The sequence below is a fragment of the Sminthopsis crassicaudata genome, chromosome 3 (genome assembly GCF_048593235.1).
Source record: "Sminthopsis crassicaudata isolate SCR6 chromosome 3, ASM4859323v1, whole genome shotgun sequence".
Classification (NCBI taxonomy): Eukaryota; Metazoa; Chordata; class Mammalia; order Dasyuromorphia; family Dasyuridae; genus Sminthopsis; species Sminthopsis crassicaudata.
This window is the reverse complement of record NC_133619.1, coordinates 522,062,824-522,080,745: the sequence shown is the minus strand read 5'-3', so window position 1 is coordinate 522,080,745 and position 17,922 is coordinate 522,062,824. Positions and strand designations below refer to the sequence as shown.

Sequence of the window (17,922 nt, the reverse complement as noted above, 5' to 3'; positions counted from 1 at the left end):
AGACCAAAATTTTTCTGATAGAGAAGAACTGCCTTCCACACTATTATCATTGAATGGCTTTGGAAGTTAGCTTTTGCTGAAGATCTGACAATTTTTTTTTAAACAAATCCAACCTAAAATTATGAGGCAAAACAGAGTTTATATATAAAACCCGTATCAAAACAAAATCAATTTGGCAGCAACAACTAATAAATGTCTGAATCAAAAGTAATCTCAAGCAGCTCAACACTTTCCATCTTGGCAAAAGTTAAAATAAGATCTCTATTCTCACACAAATTTGCAACAGATAAATTTTCCAAGATTGAACTACAGTTCCAGCAATATTTTTCAGACCTTGATATAAATGCAAAAGAAATTCCCCACATTTGGACATCCACTGAACTAGCAATTAAGGAATTTCCACATAACCTTCAAGTGTAATTACACATTAAAAGGCAAGCACCAAGACTATCTAAAAAAGTCTTCTAAGTCATGAACAAACTCAATTAAATTTATATTCTCCTGTACTGATATCAGTATATGGCAGTATCTCTGTGTGAAAAGACATTTTAAAAGATAAAATAATATTTCATCACAGATAAGCATTAACAGATGAACATCTACAACGATTTTGATGCTCAGGAATACTAACATTGAACCCCAATTGAAATGTTTTTTTCTACCACCATCACCCTGCACTCTTCTCATTAGTAGATCTGTCTTTTTAAAAACTGTACTCAATCATTTTTATTATATTTTTAATTTCATCAATAAAAAATTTGTGGAAATTAGCCTTCTCTCTTGTAGCTACATAAAAGCCTTGATTTTGTCTCTTGGTCTGCAAAGTTTAAAATATTACTATCTGGCCCTTTCAGAAAAAGTTGGCCAACTCCCATACTATATAGAGGAAAGAAACATCTAGATAGCACAGTAGACATGGAATAATAAAGTCCTGAGTTCAAATCTAGCCTTCAACATTTACTAGTTGTGTGACTCATAGTGAGTCACTAATCCTCTGCCTGCTCAGTTTCCTCAACTGTAAGATGGGAATAAAAATATCATTGGTTGAGGACCAAATAAGATAATATTTGTAAAGTGCTTGGCACATAGTAAGTGCTAGATAAATGCTTTTTCTCTCCAGTCTGCACTCCAAAGAACATATTAATTTATTAAAAGCCCTCCTCATTCATTATCTCTAGGTCTTCACAACAGTCCTTTTGAGAAAGTCTGGGTTAATCATTTCCCCAACACTTCATAAATAGACTTGGATGATATAAGAGGCACAAGATCAGCCAGTCACTCCATGGGAGCAGTCACCTCCCTCCATCTTTTCCAGATAATCATATAGTACTCACGGGCATCATCTCATTAGGCTCTCATCCTACATGGGTGGATGTCAGCAGGCAGCACATGGCTCAGGGTCATGGCTACATGGCTAGACTATGGGAGGACCAGAACTGAGAATGCGTAGCATCTTTGGAACCAAACCCAGAGCTCTGCACAATTGCCCAGGACTCAGCTTGAATATTCAGTGACATAACACCCCACCCTACTACGAGAAGTCCAATCACCTCTTTTTGGCTGTCAGGTCAGAAATGGGGCAGTGGAGAGATGAGGCATGCCCCGAGGGAGGCACTTCCTCGGCAGGCTTGGTGCTGGCAAACTCAAGGACATACTGCAACATGTCGGGGAGGGGGAATCGAGCTGGGCCAGAGCCATACTTCACATACCTAGGAAACAACACAAACATGCACTCTGAGAGCCAAAGTTGCTGCTGTGTTTCCTGAGACAAATCCAGGATCATTGCTGTGGAGACCCAATAGAAAGGCTCACACCAAAGCAGAATGAGTTTCAGGAGAACACAGAGAGAAACCTAGGAAAATTTCTGCAGCATCCAGATGGAAAGCTATTCTGAAAGACAAGACCATGATGACCCTCACATTTTTTAATATCTCATGAATAAGACTAGAAATTCAGAGTATTTCAAGTGGGTTCTAATTCTCTAAGAAATTGTCAGTTGTCCCATATTATAATATATCACAGTATGGTTCTAGGCTAATGGGAAGGAACTAAATACCTCAAAAAGGAAATAAACACTTCATTAGAGTTGCCAGAAAAAAATGAAGCTGGACTGAAGAAATAATGCAATTAGCTGGTAGTGTCAATGATAAATGAACTTCATGCAAAACCACATGTAAAAATGATTGTCTTAATTTGAAGGATTTTTTCAGTCTTATCTACTCTTTACATTTATACCTACTTTCATTTCAATAACAAATTCTGATTGTTAGTCAGTAAATTTCAGGTTCATCCCTATTAAGAGATGATGATGGATGAGAATGGCGTGGGTGATCAGCTATCTTTATCTTCTGCCTTTCTTGTAAAAGTAGCAGTAAAGAAACTAGGAGATTCGGGTTCTAGTTCCAGTTTTGCCACTAACACTTTTGTATAACTTTAAGGCAATCATTTATCTTCTCAGACATTCATTTTAAATTCTATGTTTTAGATTTGAAATATCATGTTCATTTCTAATTTTTCTTGACCATTTTGTAAAAACACCAGAGTTAATACATACAACATGTACATTAAAATTTTTTTTTCCTCTGAGGGTGGGGGAAGAGGGAGAAGAAGTCAATACAGCCAAGAGTTATTTCTGATGCTGTGTAGCAATACAAAAAAAATTATCTAAGCTAAGCCTGATAACATAACCTAATAATTTGTGATAGTTATTACACTTTTTATCATTTAGAATATATATATTCCTGAATTTTAAGGTGCAGATAACTTACCTTTCCAATTTTTGCTGCAGAACTTTAACTTCCTCTTTCAACTTCCGAATGTGTTCTCTTTTAGTTCGAATAAGCTCTTTGCTGCTATACATGTACCTATAAAAATTATAATGTATAATTTAGGGAAATAATAATCCCTAAAATACACTTTAAATTAATGTTTTAAAATTCCACTAAGTAGCAATTCCTTTTAAGAAATAAAAAGACAAAAGTATTATTTCAAGTATATACATATACCACCTGGCTTCCACATTTAATTGATGTTTTCCTCTCCCTTAACTGCTTTTTCCCCTCCCAAATGCATTAAGAACCCTTCACTTAAAATATGCTCATTTTATAGCTGGAATTCAAAAAAAGGTAATCTGCCACAAAGTAAATGACAAATGAATGAAAAGCCTCACCTATCCATATAAATAATCTGAGGAAACTCCAGCTTATTATGAATTTTCTCTGGTTGACCTAGGGATTGATTGAACTCAAATCTGGAGAGTTCAAATGTCAGCACCGGAGGTAGCTTTGTAAACCATCGCTATCAGAAACAGAAATTAAAAGGAAAAGAAAAAGAAAAATTGAGTTCAGAAAAGAGCAATGTTTATATTTAACATCAATAATAGTATCTCCCAAAACTACTTCTTTAAAACTAAAGAACTCCTGCTAAACACACATATGAGAAAGGACCTCCTTCCTCCTCCTCCTCAAATATCCAAAGAAATGGTCTCATAACAGAGGTGACTTAATAAAGAAGTTAGTTAAATATTTACAATAGAAAGAATTTATGCCTGTTTTCATCTGTTCCAAGATAACTAAGGGATATATGAACTGGCATGGATTCTTCCCAAGATAATGGACTTATACCAAATAGCAAAGATTAGTCTGTAAAATAGCAAGAATTTAAGAGATATCAGACACTAATATAAATGGAAGTCACCATCTCTCAATAAGATAAAGAGAGAAATGTTGGGAATGCAATGTGAAAACAGGCATAAATTTAATTATTTTTTGCTGTTTGATAGTGGTGGTGGAAGGTTTTTTCCAAAATTATTTAAAAATATTTGGTAAATGCCCTGTGTTCATAGGACAAGAATGACAATTATAAAAGGTCATGTCCTACTTAATGCACTATGTATCAAGTCACAATTTCACTTGGATAAAGATATCTATTAACAACTGAGCAAGATCATACTATTATTCCCCCTTCAGCTACCTTGTCCTTAAACAAAACACTGAATTTAGGCAGTATGAGAGTTCTATAATTACCAAAAGACTAGCATACAAAGTAATTTTTTCAGTCATTTAAGGGTATCTACATTCTTAAATAACAGATCTCCAAATTAAGAACAATACATTCAATTGCTTCTAAGGACATAAAAGATTGCACAGATGATATAAGCCACAAAGAGTATTTTTAGAAAGACAGGTCTTCATCAGAAATTAAGAGACATTTTTCTGAAAATCTAGCAAGGTATGACATTCTATTTTTAATCTTGTTCTACAAATGTTTCCTTAAGATTTTGTTATAGGTTTCTCAATATCATATCAAGAAAGCTTCCTTATTTTTCTTATAGTAACTAAGTTGGACTCTTCAATATTGTGGCTAAATAAATGAAGAGTGTCTTTCAGTACTGGCACTGGAAGTTTGATTTGAGATCTTGTATTTTTTTACCTCATGCTTCTCACCACCACCCTCTACTTATCTGTCATTCCTCATCATCTAAAAAAATATACAAAGCATAGGCAAGAGAATTCAATACTGAAAAAAAAAGTTACAGGAAAAATATTCTAAATTACATATTAAGAGTTAATAAGCACTGTACTTTTTTGCCTTCCGAAAATATGAAGGCAATAGGTTCCCCCTATTTAGGTATAGATCAGGTTCGAAAGAAAAACTGGGTCACACTGAAAGCGTGAGATAGATGTATTATATGATTTTTAAATGAATAAAGAATCTCTCAATTATGGTAACAATTTCTCTGCTAAAAATATGCAGACTCAAATACAGACTTTTGCTCACACCCTGTAAAATGTCAAGCAAAATGATAGGTTTTATAAAATGATAGGAAGAATCCCCTGGCAAAGGATCTTAGCCTTATTTAACTGGAACTTTTGTCCTTTGAAAAGCAAATAAAAATATCAAACTAACCTCTTGTCCATACTTCACTGAATGATCAGGAGGAAGCATCTCAATCTCCCCCTCCACCATGGCTCCTTCCAAACATTCATCTAAGTTCCGATAACCATTTACCTGAAGGGGATACTGGCCAAAGGTTTCATTGTTGCAAAAGGTCTTACCTAGAAGAAAATTTGGCATGAAAAAAAAAAAACCCACCCTACCTCCACCATCTGCCTTCTGGTCCCCAAAACACTATTTTACAGTATCTTCCTAGAATTGGAACAATTTCTGGTGAATCAGGAAGTAGAAGTCACTTATGGTTTTGTAGCAAGCATGCAGCTTAAATAAGCCCCCCAGTGGAGGACATTTGTATTTTCCCAAAGCAGAAGCTCCTTATAAATCTGTCCTTCCCAGGAAAAGTGTGGCTTCATATAAAATTAAAACCTCTGAGGATTCATATTAAAGAAATAAAAAAGAACAAAAACTATAATACAAGGAAAGATGTTCTTAACCAGATAATTCCACCTAGAACCTGCAATAATATATTCCAGATCACAAATCAGAGATCCAGAAGTGACAACCAATCAGAACACAGCATTTACCTTCATGAACCCCTTCAGTCAGGAAAGTGCCATAGAAAAGCTGCACCATTGGGTTTTCGGATTTGTTCCTGGGACTGCTGCTTTCAAAAAGGTAGAGAATTCTGCATCATATGGTCCATAACATCAAGCCCTCCCATTAAAGGTGGAAGTTATTTAATTTCTACCAACCCCAAGAGAGCAATATATGTTATAAAACAAAATTTTAAAATCACTTTTGAGAAGCCTTGCAAACAAATATATTGTTTTCCCCAAGCGCCTTCTACTCCAGTGGCATACAGGATACACATGAAAACCAGACTCCTTCCTAATTTGCCTAGCTTAAATTGTTGCTGGCTTTGGATAAAAGGCTATTTGTAAGGATACTTTTATAACTCACAGATATTTTCACCTAAGGAATCAAAGCCTTTTAGGAATCAAATTCCTAATAGCTGGATAAGACAAGGAACATCTGTTACTTGTCACACATTTCATTTCTGTCAAAACTGAAATGGCTAATGTTGCCACCACCCTCATCCATCCCCACACAACAGGAGTAATTTCAAAATGGTCACATATTAATAGAAAGTGCTGCCACTTTCTCAGAAACTGAGGCAATGTCTTCAATTATAATTAATGTTATTATGTCCACACCACAGGTTAATTTGTGTGCATCACAAGTGGTATCTGTTTTAAAGTAGCAGCCAGGGACCATCAAGAAAAAGAATTATAGGCTGGGATAGAGCTATCAACTTTGAGAGAAGAGGAAAGGCAAAAATCTAATTGTGACTCTCAATAAATCTATGGGTAGCAAGATCTATAAGATTTGGTGAGAATTTATTTCTTCAAGCAAGCAGCCAGAATAAATTTTTAAGATATTCCTAATTCATAAAATTTTGAAATTCTCTAGGGGAAAATTAGGGGTGGGAGAAAAAAGGGGGATCAAAAAGTCAAATTCTTAATACTTACTTGACATTAACAGCAAGCTGGAATGCATCCTCCAGCCAATCTAGGAGCTTGTGGGTGAATTCACTCACATCTTGCTGTAAGAGGCAAAAATAGCATGGACATCAGATACATTAATATGTTCAAGTGGAATAAGTTTTTTTTTTTTTTCTTTTACCCAGCAAGTAGGAAGAATATTCTTTACTAAGAACACTAGAACATGAAAGCATCTTTAGAAAAATTAATTATAAATGGATTCAATTTCACGGATCAAATATTTATTAAATGCACACTATGTGCTAAGCACTCTGCTAACATCTGGGGATACAAAGAAAGGAAAAGGTTAAAGTATGGGAGGTAAAGGCAGGAGTGGTGGGATACTGGAAATCAGTAGAAGAAGATTAGGGAAAAGGAATGGCGTGGCAACCTAAGACACTGAAGACAGAAAGTAATCTCAGAAGACACTTATGGGTGATACTCATCCCCTCCTTGCCAAATATAAGGGAAACCAAAGGAGCTATACCCCTCAAAAAAAAAAAAAAAAAAAAAAAAAAAAAAAAAAAAGGTATCTGAAGGTAACAAAGACCAACAAATTCAAAACTTAATTGTTATAGAGATGCTAAAGGTTATCATTGAGGAAAGCATTAGTATGCAAATGCTAACTTTCTAAAGAGGACACTGAAATCATAGGATGAAAAATACTTATTCCTGGTGGTTAGGCCATGGGAACAAACTTAGAAAGAATCTTGAGGCTTTTAAATATACAGGTGAGTAAAAAGCAAAGAGTGGCTCTGAAAAAACAATGAGAGGGAAGTAGCTAATTAGAGTCAACAAATCAAACATCTATTTTATACAGGGCACTATGCTAGATACTGAGGATATGGAGATAAAAGAAAGCAATCCCTATCCTTAAGCAGCTTATATTCTATTTTGGGGAGGGTGAGTGCAACAAGTAAAAAGACAAGCAAATACAAGATTATTTGATAAACAAAACAGCCCGAATTAGGATTTCAAGAAAGGGTTCCCTGAGAATGAAAATGAATCTTGAAAAAAGTCACACTGTTAAGAGTAATCCAGGTCAGAGGGTACAGCTTAGGAAAAAGTGAGGGAGGAAACTGAGTTCAAGAGCAAGCAAATTTTTGAAAAAGGTATCTATTTAAAATAAATACAAAATGAAACAAAAAAAGAACTATATTCAAAACAATCCATTTTTGCTTCCTTGCAGGTTTTCTTTGGTTCTATTGTACACTTTTACTTTATATTTTTTTTTCCTCGTTTCAGTCCCCTATCTCCCCTAAGCAAACTATAATCAAGCACACACACACACACACACACACACACACACACACACTATATACCTGTACATGAATAGATATCTATCTGAATATACATATACATATATATATATATATAAACACACATATATGCATAGACATCTATAATCATACATATACGTTCACATACATTACACCTATGTAAAGTTGTACTATACTTGTCTTTCTCTGAAGGTCATGATCCTTCATAGGTCCAAGTCTTTCCATATTTTTCTAAATCCACCAATTCATTTCCTGTATCACAGCAATATTCTAACCTTATAGTATCTAGTTGTTCTGTATAGTTTAAAACAATATTAATGATTGACATATAATGTAGTTTTTCTATTTTTTTCTCTTTTGATTGAATCTATTTTAATTTTTTAACTTTGTCTGAAATAAGTGATTACTACCCCTACTTAGTTCTAGATAAATTCTATTTCTGATCATTTTTGCTATGTTTATGTGCATCTTGTTTTTTATCTGTTTTACTTCTACTTGCTAACTTGCCTTGCTATTACTTAACCTCAACCCCAAGGATCCCTCCTTTATCCTCTTCCTCCCTTTTTATCACATTCCCATTAATCTATACACCCTTCTATACTCCAGCTTATCTTATTTCGTCTCCTTTTTATTTCTTTATAAACTTTGAAGTTTTATACCCTTTTATACATATATATATATTATTCCCTCTTTAACACATTCTTAATGTAAGTAGGATTTCAGAACGATCAGCCCCCCTCCATCCAATTACTATGTCATGTCTTGGTCTTGTACCTCATTCATATAAAACAATCAGTTTTTATCTTTTCCTATATGGTATTACTTTTTTTTTTTTAAAGAATCACATCATACTCACCTCTACTCTATTTTTTCTTTTAAACTACCCAATTGTTAATGAGAATATTACACATATATAAAATGTAAATAGTTGAAAACATATATTTATATGTATAAATATATCCATGCTTAACTGTGGCCTACTTAGGGGAGGGAGGAATGAAAAATGAAAAAATAATAGTAAGCAGTAGCATATAGCAAACAAAAGAATAACCTACAAGGAGGCAAAGATGGGCATTCATGAATATAATCTCTTCTATTATTACATATGTTTTATTGAAATGGAAATTTTGTTACATATTTTGTATTCTCCCTGATGTTCTGATGGACAAATGACAATGTTTTCTTTTTTTTTTTATTTTCTTTTTCTATTTTGTTTTTTCTTATATTATAGTTTTAAATAAAACATTTTAAAATTCCAAACATAAAAGTTTGTCCTTTGAAACTAGTCTTTGATATTTATTAGTCTTGGCTCTTATGTCAAATTTTCTATTAAGTTCAGGCAATTTTTTGCAACAAAATCCTGAAAATTTAGAATATTTTTCCTTCAGATTTATAATTAATTTTGCTGTACTTATTTTCAGCTGCAACCCTAGTTCTTTTTTATCTTCAATAGATAGTATCCCAAGGACTATGTTCTTTTATTGTGGATGCTGACATATCTTAAGTTATTATAATTGTGGCGGAACTGAATTGTTTTTTGTTGTTGTTTGTAACATTTCCTCTTTGATCTGGCAATGTTGAAATTTAGGAATAATATTTCTGTACATCTCCCTTGTAGGTGGCTCTTTCAGGTGATGATCAGCAGATTTTTTTTTTCTATTTCTATTTTCCCCTCTTGTGCTAATACTTCAGAACAATTTTCTTTAATTATTTCTTATATTATTGCATCAACATTCTTTTGTGCTCATAGCATTCTGGCAGTCCAATTGTTCTGTTTTCTCTTCTTGAGCTGTTTTCCACATCTGTTGTTTTTCTTATATCACACATTCTCTTCTATTTTTTCATTAGTTACATTTTACTTTATTATTTCTTAGTCTATTATGACTTTGCTGGCTTCCCCTTGCCCAATTTTAATTTTCAAAGAGTGATTTTTATTCCGTAAGACTCTGGATCTCTTTTTCTAGTTGGCTTTTCATAATCTTCTTGATTTTCTTAGATTGTTCTTATTTTATTTTTTAGTTTTTCCTCAATCTCTCTCTCTCTCTTTTTTTTTTTTTTTTTTTTTTTTGCTCTGAGGCAATTGGGGTTAAGTGACTTGCCCAGGGCCACACAGCTAGGACCTCTTAAGTGTCTGAAGTGGGATTTGAACTCAGGTCCTTCTGAATTCAAGGCTGGTGCTCTAACCACTGCACCACCTAGCTGCCCCATTCATTTTGATTTTTAAAACCTTTTTTGCGCTTTTCTACAAATTCTTTTTGGGCAGGTAAAACATTTGATGTTAATCTTTGAGGTAGAAGAGGGTTTTTTTTTTTTTTTTTACTTCAGTAAATCCCTCTGAATATGAACTGCAGTCTTTCCTAATCCTACATTAACTTTCTATGGTTGGGTCCTTTCTCATTAGTCTGCTCATTTAAAAAAAAATAATAATAATAAGAGTTTGTCATTGTAATTACCTCTAGTCCTAGGGAAAGGGGAAGAGAATGCTATCTCTGGCCTCAGGTCCCTTCAGTTTTCCCTCTGACATGGAACCAGAAACTAAGAACTTACATGCCTACCCCCTGCAGCGTTCCTGTCCCATTGTTTCTGCACCTACCAGGTGTGTGCTGGTTCCTTTTCACCCAGGACCACTTCTCTACAGCACAGCTAAGACTGGTATTCCTTCTCAGAAAAGGTTCCTTCAATCTTTCTAAATTCAAATGCTCAACTCCCTATACTCCTTGGTATCTTTCTTCAAATCTTCAACTGTCCCAGTAAGAACACTGTTTTGTCCCAACTCTTGGTTTTAATTGCTATATGTTCATCCTGTGGCTCAGTTTTATCTTGTTTGTGGGGAAAATATGGAGAGTTAAGGAATTTTCTGATCTTTTTGCACTATTTTCCCAGAATTCTCTAGGAAAGAGCAAATTGAAGAGAGCCTAGCACAGTCTAAAGATTAATGGTTCACAAGGAACCTGGATTCTGAATCTTAGTGCCTGTATCCTCCTGACTGAGTTCATTCCTTGGGGATAGATTGCCTCTGGTGGCCCTTCCAGCTACAGGTCCAGGAGCAGATGCTTCTTCAAGGCCCAAACTGTGAAAAGCAGAAGTGCTGGAATCTATCTTAGAGACCCCAGGGAAGCTACTGAAGATTCCTGAACAGAAGTGACATGCACACAGATAACATGATCCTCTTAAAGAAATGCCAGAAAAGCTGCTGAACTGAGAATCAGGGTTTGTGATGTAAGCAAAGCAGTTTTTGGCCTGGGACTGAAGGACAGCACTAGGTCCAAACAGAAAGAAGCTTATTTTCATGGTAAACAGGAGAAATGAAGCTGCTCTGGGGACTTAGACAACAACGGTGGAATAAAGGGTGCATAAATGAGCATAAAAGTCTCCACTATCTGTGTACCTATAACATACCTAATTGGTTTTAGTTTGTTTCCTCAAATTCCCCACACACACTTTTAACATACCCAGCTAAGTGACTGAGGGTCAAAGAAAGTATAATGCAGGGGAGAGAACAGTGCCTAGCATATAATAGATACCCAACAGTTATTTCTGTTGAGTTGAAATTAAATAAAAAGGGACCATGGATCCAGGAGAAAATTCTTGTTTCTCTACACACTTACGTAGGTGGTAGCAACCAAAATCTTCTTGAGAGTACTATAGTTGGAGATTACACTCAGCTAGTCCATTGTGTTTCATTCTGAACACTGCAATCTAGCTCAATTGGCCTCTTCTCTGTTCCTCATTCACAATACTCAAATTTCCTATCTTCATGCTTGTTTCACCAGCTTACAATATGTTCCGTCTTCACCTTTGCCTTCCTGAAACCTTTTGTTTCTTTAAGATTCTGCTTAGACACAATCTTTTGCATAAAACATTTCCTGATCCCATTCCAATGTTAGCACCCTCCTTTTCACAGTACTATGAGTTTTAACTACCTCTTGTGAATTGTAAACATATAAATATATGTATATGTATTTATTAATTATATTTATTAGGAATGTAAGCTCATTTAGGAATAAGAAGTGTTTTTATTCTTTGTCTTATAAGCAATGCTTAGTAGAATATGAAACACATAATAAATACTTTTTGACTGATTGACAATGGCACTTGCATTTTTTCTATCTATTTTTTCCCTTCCTCCTCTCTTCTATTCTCCAAAACCTCTTCTTCCTTTTTGACTGCTTATGCTTTAAGGCTGTCCATAATTCACATAAGCACTTATATTGACACCCATTTTTCTTTTTCTTTTTTTTTGCTGAGTCAACTGGAGTTAAGTGACTTGCCAGGGTCACACAGCTAGGTAGTATTAAGTGTCTGAGACCAGATTTGAACTTAGATCCTCCTAACTTCAGGGCTGGTGCTTTATTTAGTGTACCACCTACCATTTTTCAAAACTTAAGCAGATGCTGATTGTTGAAATAAAGCAAAGTCAGTGGAATATCAGCAAAGATTAATTGAAAAGAATTTTTTTTCAGGATGTTTTTGAGGCAAAAAAAAAGTTTTACTTCTTTTTGTACCTGCTGTTCATCAGCTGAACGGAATGCTCCCTTTAAGAGATCCAGGGCTGCTGAAGGGTCTACAAAATTTACGATTTGATCCCATCATTAGAGCAAAACAGATACTGAAGCTCCTGCATAAAATACAATATTTCTTTTTTCCTGTAGGAAACACAACATACAAGGTAGTTAACATCTGATGTAGGAAATTAAGTGTCTCAAATGAAAAATTGTTAGGAATCACTCTGTAAACAATATTCAATCCTATTCAGGAAAGAGTCAGGCCCTAAACTATAGAACAGAAACTATCAAGGCCTCTGTGACTACTGCTAAACTCAGTCTAAGTGGGACTGATAATCTTGGCTAAGGACCAACTAAGTCATCATTCATGGCAGCTGTCATCCTACTTGCTGTTACAGAAATACATAACCAGGGGAAATCTAAAGAGGCATTAGAACCCTGGCTAAAGGCTCAATCCTCAGATAAGAATAGATTATTCTCTCTATTTCAAGAATGTTCAGGCCTCTGGAGAATTTGGGTTGAATAGCTACTGAAATCTCACTGAAGGATATCCCAAAATAGAACAAATGTTTTAAAAATCGTCTATTCACTGAGTCCCAAAGGCAAACAGATATAGAAACTAGGGGTGACAAGATGACTCTCATAACTAAGCATTCTTCAAATCTTCCCTTCTTGTAATTCTTCACATAAATTTAAAATCCTATGTAATTTTTAAAAATCTATTCCAAGAGAAGAAAACTTGCCACTCAGAGAGGGGAAAACAACTGCTAAGACAAATCAAAGAAGTTCAGAAACAGAATACTTAGAGAACCCAAAAGTCAAGCCTCTAAGCTGAAAGGAACTCAGTCATTAATTATGAAAATCACAGTAACAACTTACTGTGTGGCTTCGGCAATTTTCAAGTATATTTTGTGGAAGACTGTAGCCAAGAACAAGTCTTCGAAATTCAGAGAGCTGAAAGAGAGACTAGGAAAAAAAAGTATGTCTTATAATTGTCACCTCAAAATATATAAAAAAATAACATCCCTCACGTACATATGTATTTACATTCCATGTACTTTTAAAAGAGAACATTCTGTTCATTAGAATTCCATAAGAACCCATAATATATAAATGAATGTCTTATTAATCTATCTAATTCAATGATATTTATTAAAACCTTGTACTTTTTATTAAAAATTCTGTATCTTCTGTTCATTAGTTAATCAGAATGCTCCTTTAAAAGATCAGGGCTACTGGATCTTTTAAAGACCTCAGTACTGTGCTCAGTTCTGAGGATACAAAACCAAATACAATCCCTGCTCTTAAGGAGTTTACATGATAGTTGGGGGAAGGAGAGCACACTTAGCACTCAAATGATTCATTCTTCCCCAAGACTGCTAGCAACTTGAAGGTAGGCAGAAACAGCTTCTAAATCAGAACTAAATGGAGTATCTTTATCTCTGTAGATACACTAAGTACAATAGAATGTTAGTGATCCTAACTTTTACCTCACAGAACTTAAGCTCATCCTGAATGGGCCCCTCTCAAGTGACACTTAGAAAACAAATCCAAAAGGAAACTAAGATTTCACACAGTAAATAAATCATCAATCATTAAGTTAATCTGTTAAAATTTCAAACTGATAATAACTTACCAACTGTGACCTGATCTACAAAGTGCTATCTGAAAGTGAATATTCAGAGTTGGAAAGGAGGCCTCTAAAGCCATCTAATCCATTCCCATTTTAATGAAAGAAAACCAGAGAGGTTGTCATTTGCTGAAGGTCACTCAAGTAGTGTCAAAAGTTATACCAAAAAAATTTAGTTGAATATAGTTTAATTTCTAAATACAGTTTAAGAAATGAAAAAAGAATTCTATCGTTATTTCTGATCCTGGAGCTATAACTATAAAGTGCCTATGAATAAATTTAACTTCTATTATCTTCGTAGAAATTTTTATCTTCATTTGATTTAGTCCTTAAGATATCTGGGCTCCCAAAAGAAACAAAACCCAGTGGCACATGAAACAGACTTGCTAATCATTTTAGATTATTATTATATATATATATTTTTTCCCCCCTGAGCTGGGGTTAAGTGACTTGCCCAGGGTCACACAGCTAGGAAATGTTAAGTGTCTGAGACCAGATTTGAACTTGGGTCCTCCTGAATCCAAGGCTGGTGCTCTATCCACTGCACCACCTAGCTGCCCCTCATTTTAGATTATTAATTTAATTTTAAATATGTATATATAGGTATATATATAATATTCTTCACATTTAATTTTGGTGATAAAGATTATGTGCACAAGATTATCTAAAAAACTGGACAGTACTTTACCTGTATAACAGCACTAAACCAACAGGTATTGCCAACATTTTTAAGTCCAACTGGCCAACCATCCACTCTCCTCCAGTCATTGGGGTTGGGATTTTCTCCCCAAACTTCACAGCGCTTCCTCTTTGAACGTTTATTTTCAACAGTAGTTGCTTCATGAGTCCTGTGTTTTTTCAATATATATATATACCCGTAAAATCAAGAATTGAACTTGGCAAAATAGTAGCTGACATTTAAACAGTGTATTATACTTTATATACCTTATTTCATTTGTGAACCATGTGATAAATTTCAGTGACCTTGTATAAACAATCTAAGTTTAAAAGAACTACATAATCACTGGTTACATATGAAATGAATTCATTAAAAAAAACTCAAGGAATTGCTGCTACTCATACATACATAATTAAATAAACAACAACAAAAGATTCACAGACTCAAGAAATTGAGAATACCAATTCTAACATAGTCCATCATAGTCTTGATCTTAAACAAAAAATTATTTGCTGATTATTAGATGAAAGAATCTGGGGTTATCAGAAGGGATTACTATCACAAAAGATATTCTTCAGACCACATTCCTGGGTAAAACTCAAATTGCTCTTATAGTATCTGGAAAAAGATGATATTTACAAAACATTCTGAGGTTTATGAGGGGCTTTAAATACATCATTTTATTGTTATCTTTGATAATTCATACTCGCTTGGGATTTAAAAATATAAATAACTCAAATGACCTGTTGTGATCCCTTCCATCAGCTTGGATTTTTGGTGACTCTAGTAGACTCAAAGCAATGGCTGCCTGAAGATCATCTTTATTATCATGTGTTGGATCAATTACTTCTGTAAAACAAAACAAAAACTTTTTTTTTTAACACATTTGCGTAAAATTCAGCATGTTCACTTGAACTAGAAGAAAAATTAAAGATTCACACATACCAAATGCAGAATCCCAAATACATAGTAAGTAAGCTGTACTAAGTTATTAACACATCAGGTAGACCAGTGAGGTAAATTAATAATTTAATTTACTAGTAGGATGTAACTTTAAACAGTTCCAAGAATCAACAAATTTTGGGACTATAGATGAACAAACATCCTGCTTCATATTGTCTTTTCAAAGAGTAAATTAAAAAATTTCCCCTTATTTTAAATTAAATTTCCTCTGTCTGGCTCAGTGGATTTATAGGTCCATTAAGAGTGCAATGTTTTCCAAGTTTACTAACTTCCCTTTGAACGCTATTTCTGGCAGTTAAGGGCAAAAAACTACTTAGAGGTTCGATATGCTTTTCCTTTCCTCCTAGGAAAAAGAAAAAGAAAAGGTTATCTGGCAGATAAATAGTTAAATGAAAAGATTCTATCACTAAACTAAGTGATTTCCCTTCAGGAAGTGTTTGAGAACTCTTACTAACAACTTTCTCATAAAATGCTAGAACAGCTATTCTCAAATGTGGTCCAGTCCAGTGACTTGGGGGTGAGGAGGGGTCGTTTTAGAGAGTCTATGAGGTCAAAATTATTTTTACAAAATTCTAAAATATTTTAATCTCATATAGCAGATGTTGATAGATACAACCTACTTATCAATTTTTAAGAGTGTAAATGGGGCTAGAATTAGAATATTTACATTCCTTAAAAACACTGTTATGCCTAGTTTAAAATAAAAGGGCTATTTCATTTTACAGTAATGTTGTAAATTTCACTGATTTGTGGAAATAGGTATCCTCCTAGATTATGATTTGAATTTCCAAAACTTGCATTTAGGAACAAAGTTCCTAAGTAGAAGATTCAGTATTGTTTATAATAGACATAATAGAATAGTATATTAAATATGCATGAAGCTGCCTTACTATAAGAAGAATGCTCTACTGAGAAAGATGTGGATGTGCATAAATTTCTTTCTTTCTTTTATTTATTTTAATAATTTTTATTTACCAGATATATGCATGGGTAATTTTACAACATTGACAATTGCCAAACCTTTTGTTCTAATTTTTCCCCTCCTCCTGCTCCTCCCAAATGACAGGTTGACCAATACATGTTAAATATGTTAGAGTATAAATTAAATACAATATATGTATACATGTCCAAACTGTTGTTTTGCTGTACAAAAAGAATTGGACTTTGAAATAGTGTACAATTAGCCTGGGAACCAAAATGCAGGCGGACAAAATTAGAGGGATTGGGAATTCTATGTAGTGGTTCATAATCATCTCCTAGAGTTCTTTTGCTGGGTGTAGCCGGTTCAGTTCATTACTCTCTATTGGAACTGATTTAGTTCATCTCATTGTTGAAAATGGCCACATCCATCAGAACTGATCATCATATAGTATTGTTGTTGAAGTATACAACAATCTCCTGGTCCTGATCATTTCACTCAGCATCAGTTCATGTAAGTCTCTTCAGGCCTTTCTGAAATCATCTTGTTGGTCATTTCTTACAGATAATATTCCATAATATTCATATGCCACAATTTATTCAGCCAATTTCCAACTGATGGGCATCCACGTAGTTTCCAGTTTCTGGCCACCACAAAGAGGGCTGCCACAAACATTCTTGGATGTGCAAAAATTTCTAACAAAAGTTAAAAAATTATAAAAAGAAAAAAACAACATTGTAAAATAAAGCCTACCTTACACATAATTCATAACTTCAGTGTTCCCATTTTTAAACCATAATGACTTCTTATCTCTCATGAACTGCTACCTTACACATAATTCATAACTTCAGTGTTCCCATTTTTAAACCATAATGACTTCTTATCTCTCATGAACTGCACTTTGAATCAAAGAAACCCAGGTGGAAGAAACCTCAAAGATCATTGAGTCCAATTTGTACTGGGTTCATTCAGCTTTCTCCTAAAAACATTTAGTGAGGGGGAGGAATCCACAACTTTCCTTTCCCAGGCAATCCATTCTATTTTTGTAAGATAATTGTTGGAAATTTTTCCTTTATAGCAAAACTTCAATTACCTCTCTACAATTTCTATTTTCTACCTCTAGATTCTGTCCTTGGACTTCAGGTAGAATAGTTTAATCCATCTTCTTCAAGGGTAGCCCTTCAAATACTTAGCTCTGCAGGTTAAAATATCCCTATTTCAATACTTACATTATATAAGCTCAAAATCCTTTATTATTTCCATCAACCCTTCTCTAGAACTCCAGTATATAAATAGCCTTCCCAAAAATGTAGCCTAAAAGTCTACAGGAAATATAAAAACAGGAAAATTTAGAAGCACTCAAAAAATGAAATTTTGCAGTCACAAAAAAAAAAAAAAAATTCTTTTGATTAGGAAGTGAAGGAGATTCTAAGACAAAAATGAAATGGTAAGGAAACATGATGTGGAGAGGAACTATCACTGGCTCTAAAGTAAGAGGACCTGTGTTCA

At 34.2% G+C, this 17,922-nt stretch overlaps 1 protein-coding gene across 1 annotated transcript in view; it reads right to left on the bottom strand.

Moving 5' to 3' along the window:
• Positions 1-17,922, bottom strand: part of USP28 (ubiquitin specific peptidase 28) — a 72,195-nt gene that overhangs the window by 19,151 nt on the left and 35,122 nt on the right. Inside the window, 13 exon segments of the mRNA XM_074304219.1 lie at positions 1,551-1,709; positions 2,769-2,864; positions 3,170-3,297; positions 4,909-5,057; positions 5,481-5,560; positions 6,426-6,499; positions 12,223-12,288; positions 12,290-12,319; positions 12,321-12,344; positions 12,346-12,363; positions 13,102-13,188; positions 14,541-14,700; positions 15,275-15,380. Coding sequence (XP_074160320.1) covers positions 1,551-1,709; positions 2,769-2,864; positions 3,170-3,297; positions 4,909-5,057; positions 5,481-5,560; positions 6,426-6,499; positions 12,223-12,288; positions 12,290-12,319; positions 12,321-12,344; positions 12,346-12,363; positions 13,102-13,188; positions 14,541-14,700; positions 15,275-15,380 — 1,177 coding nt within the window.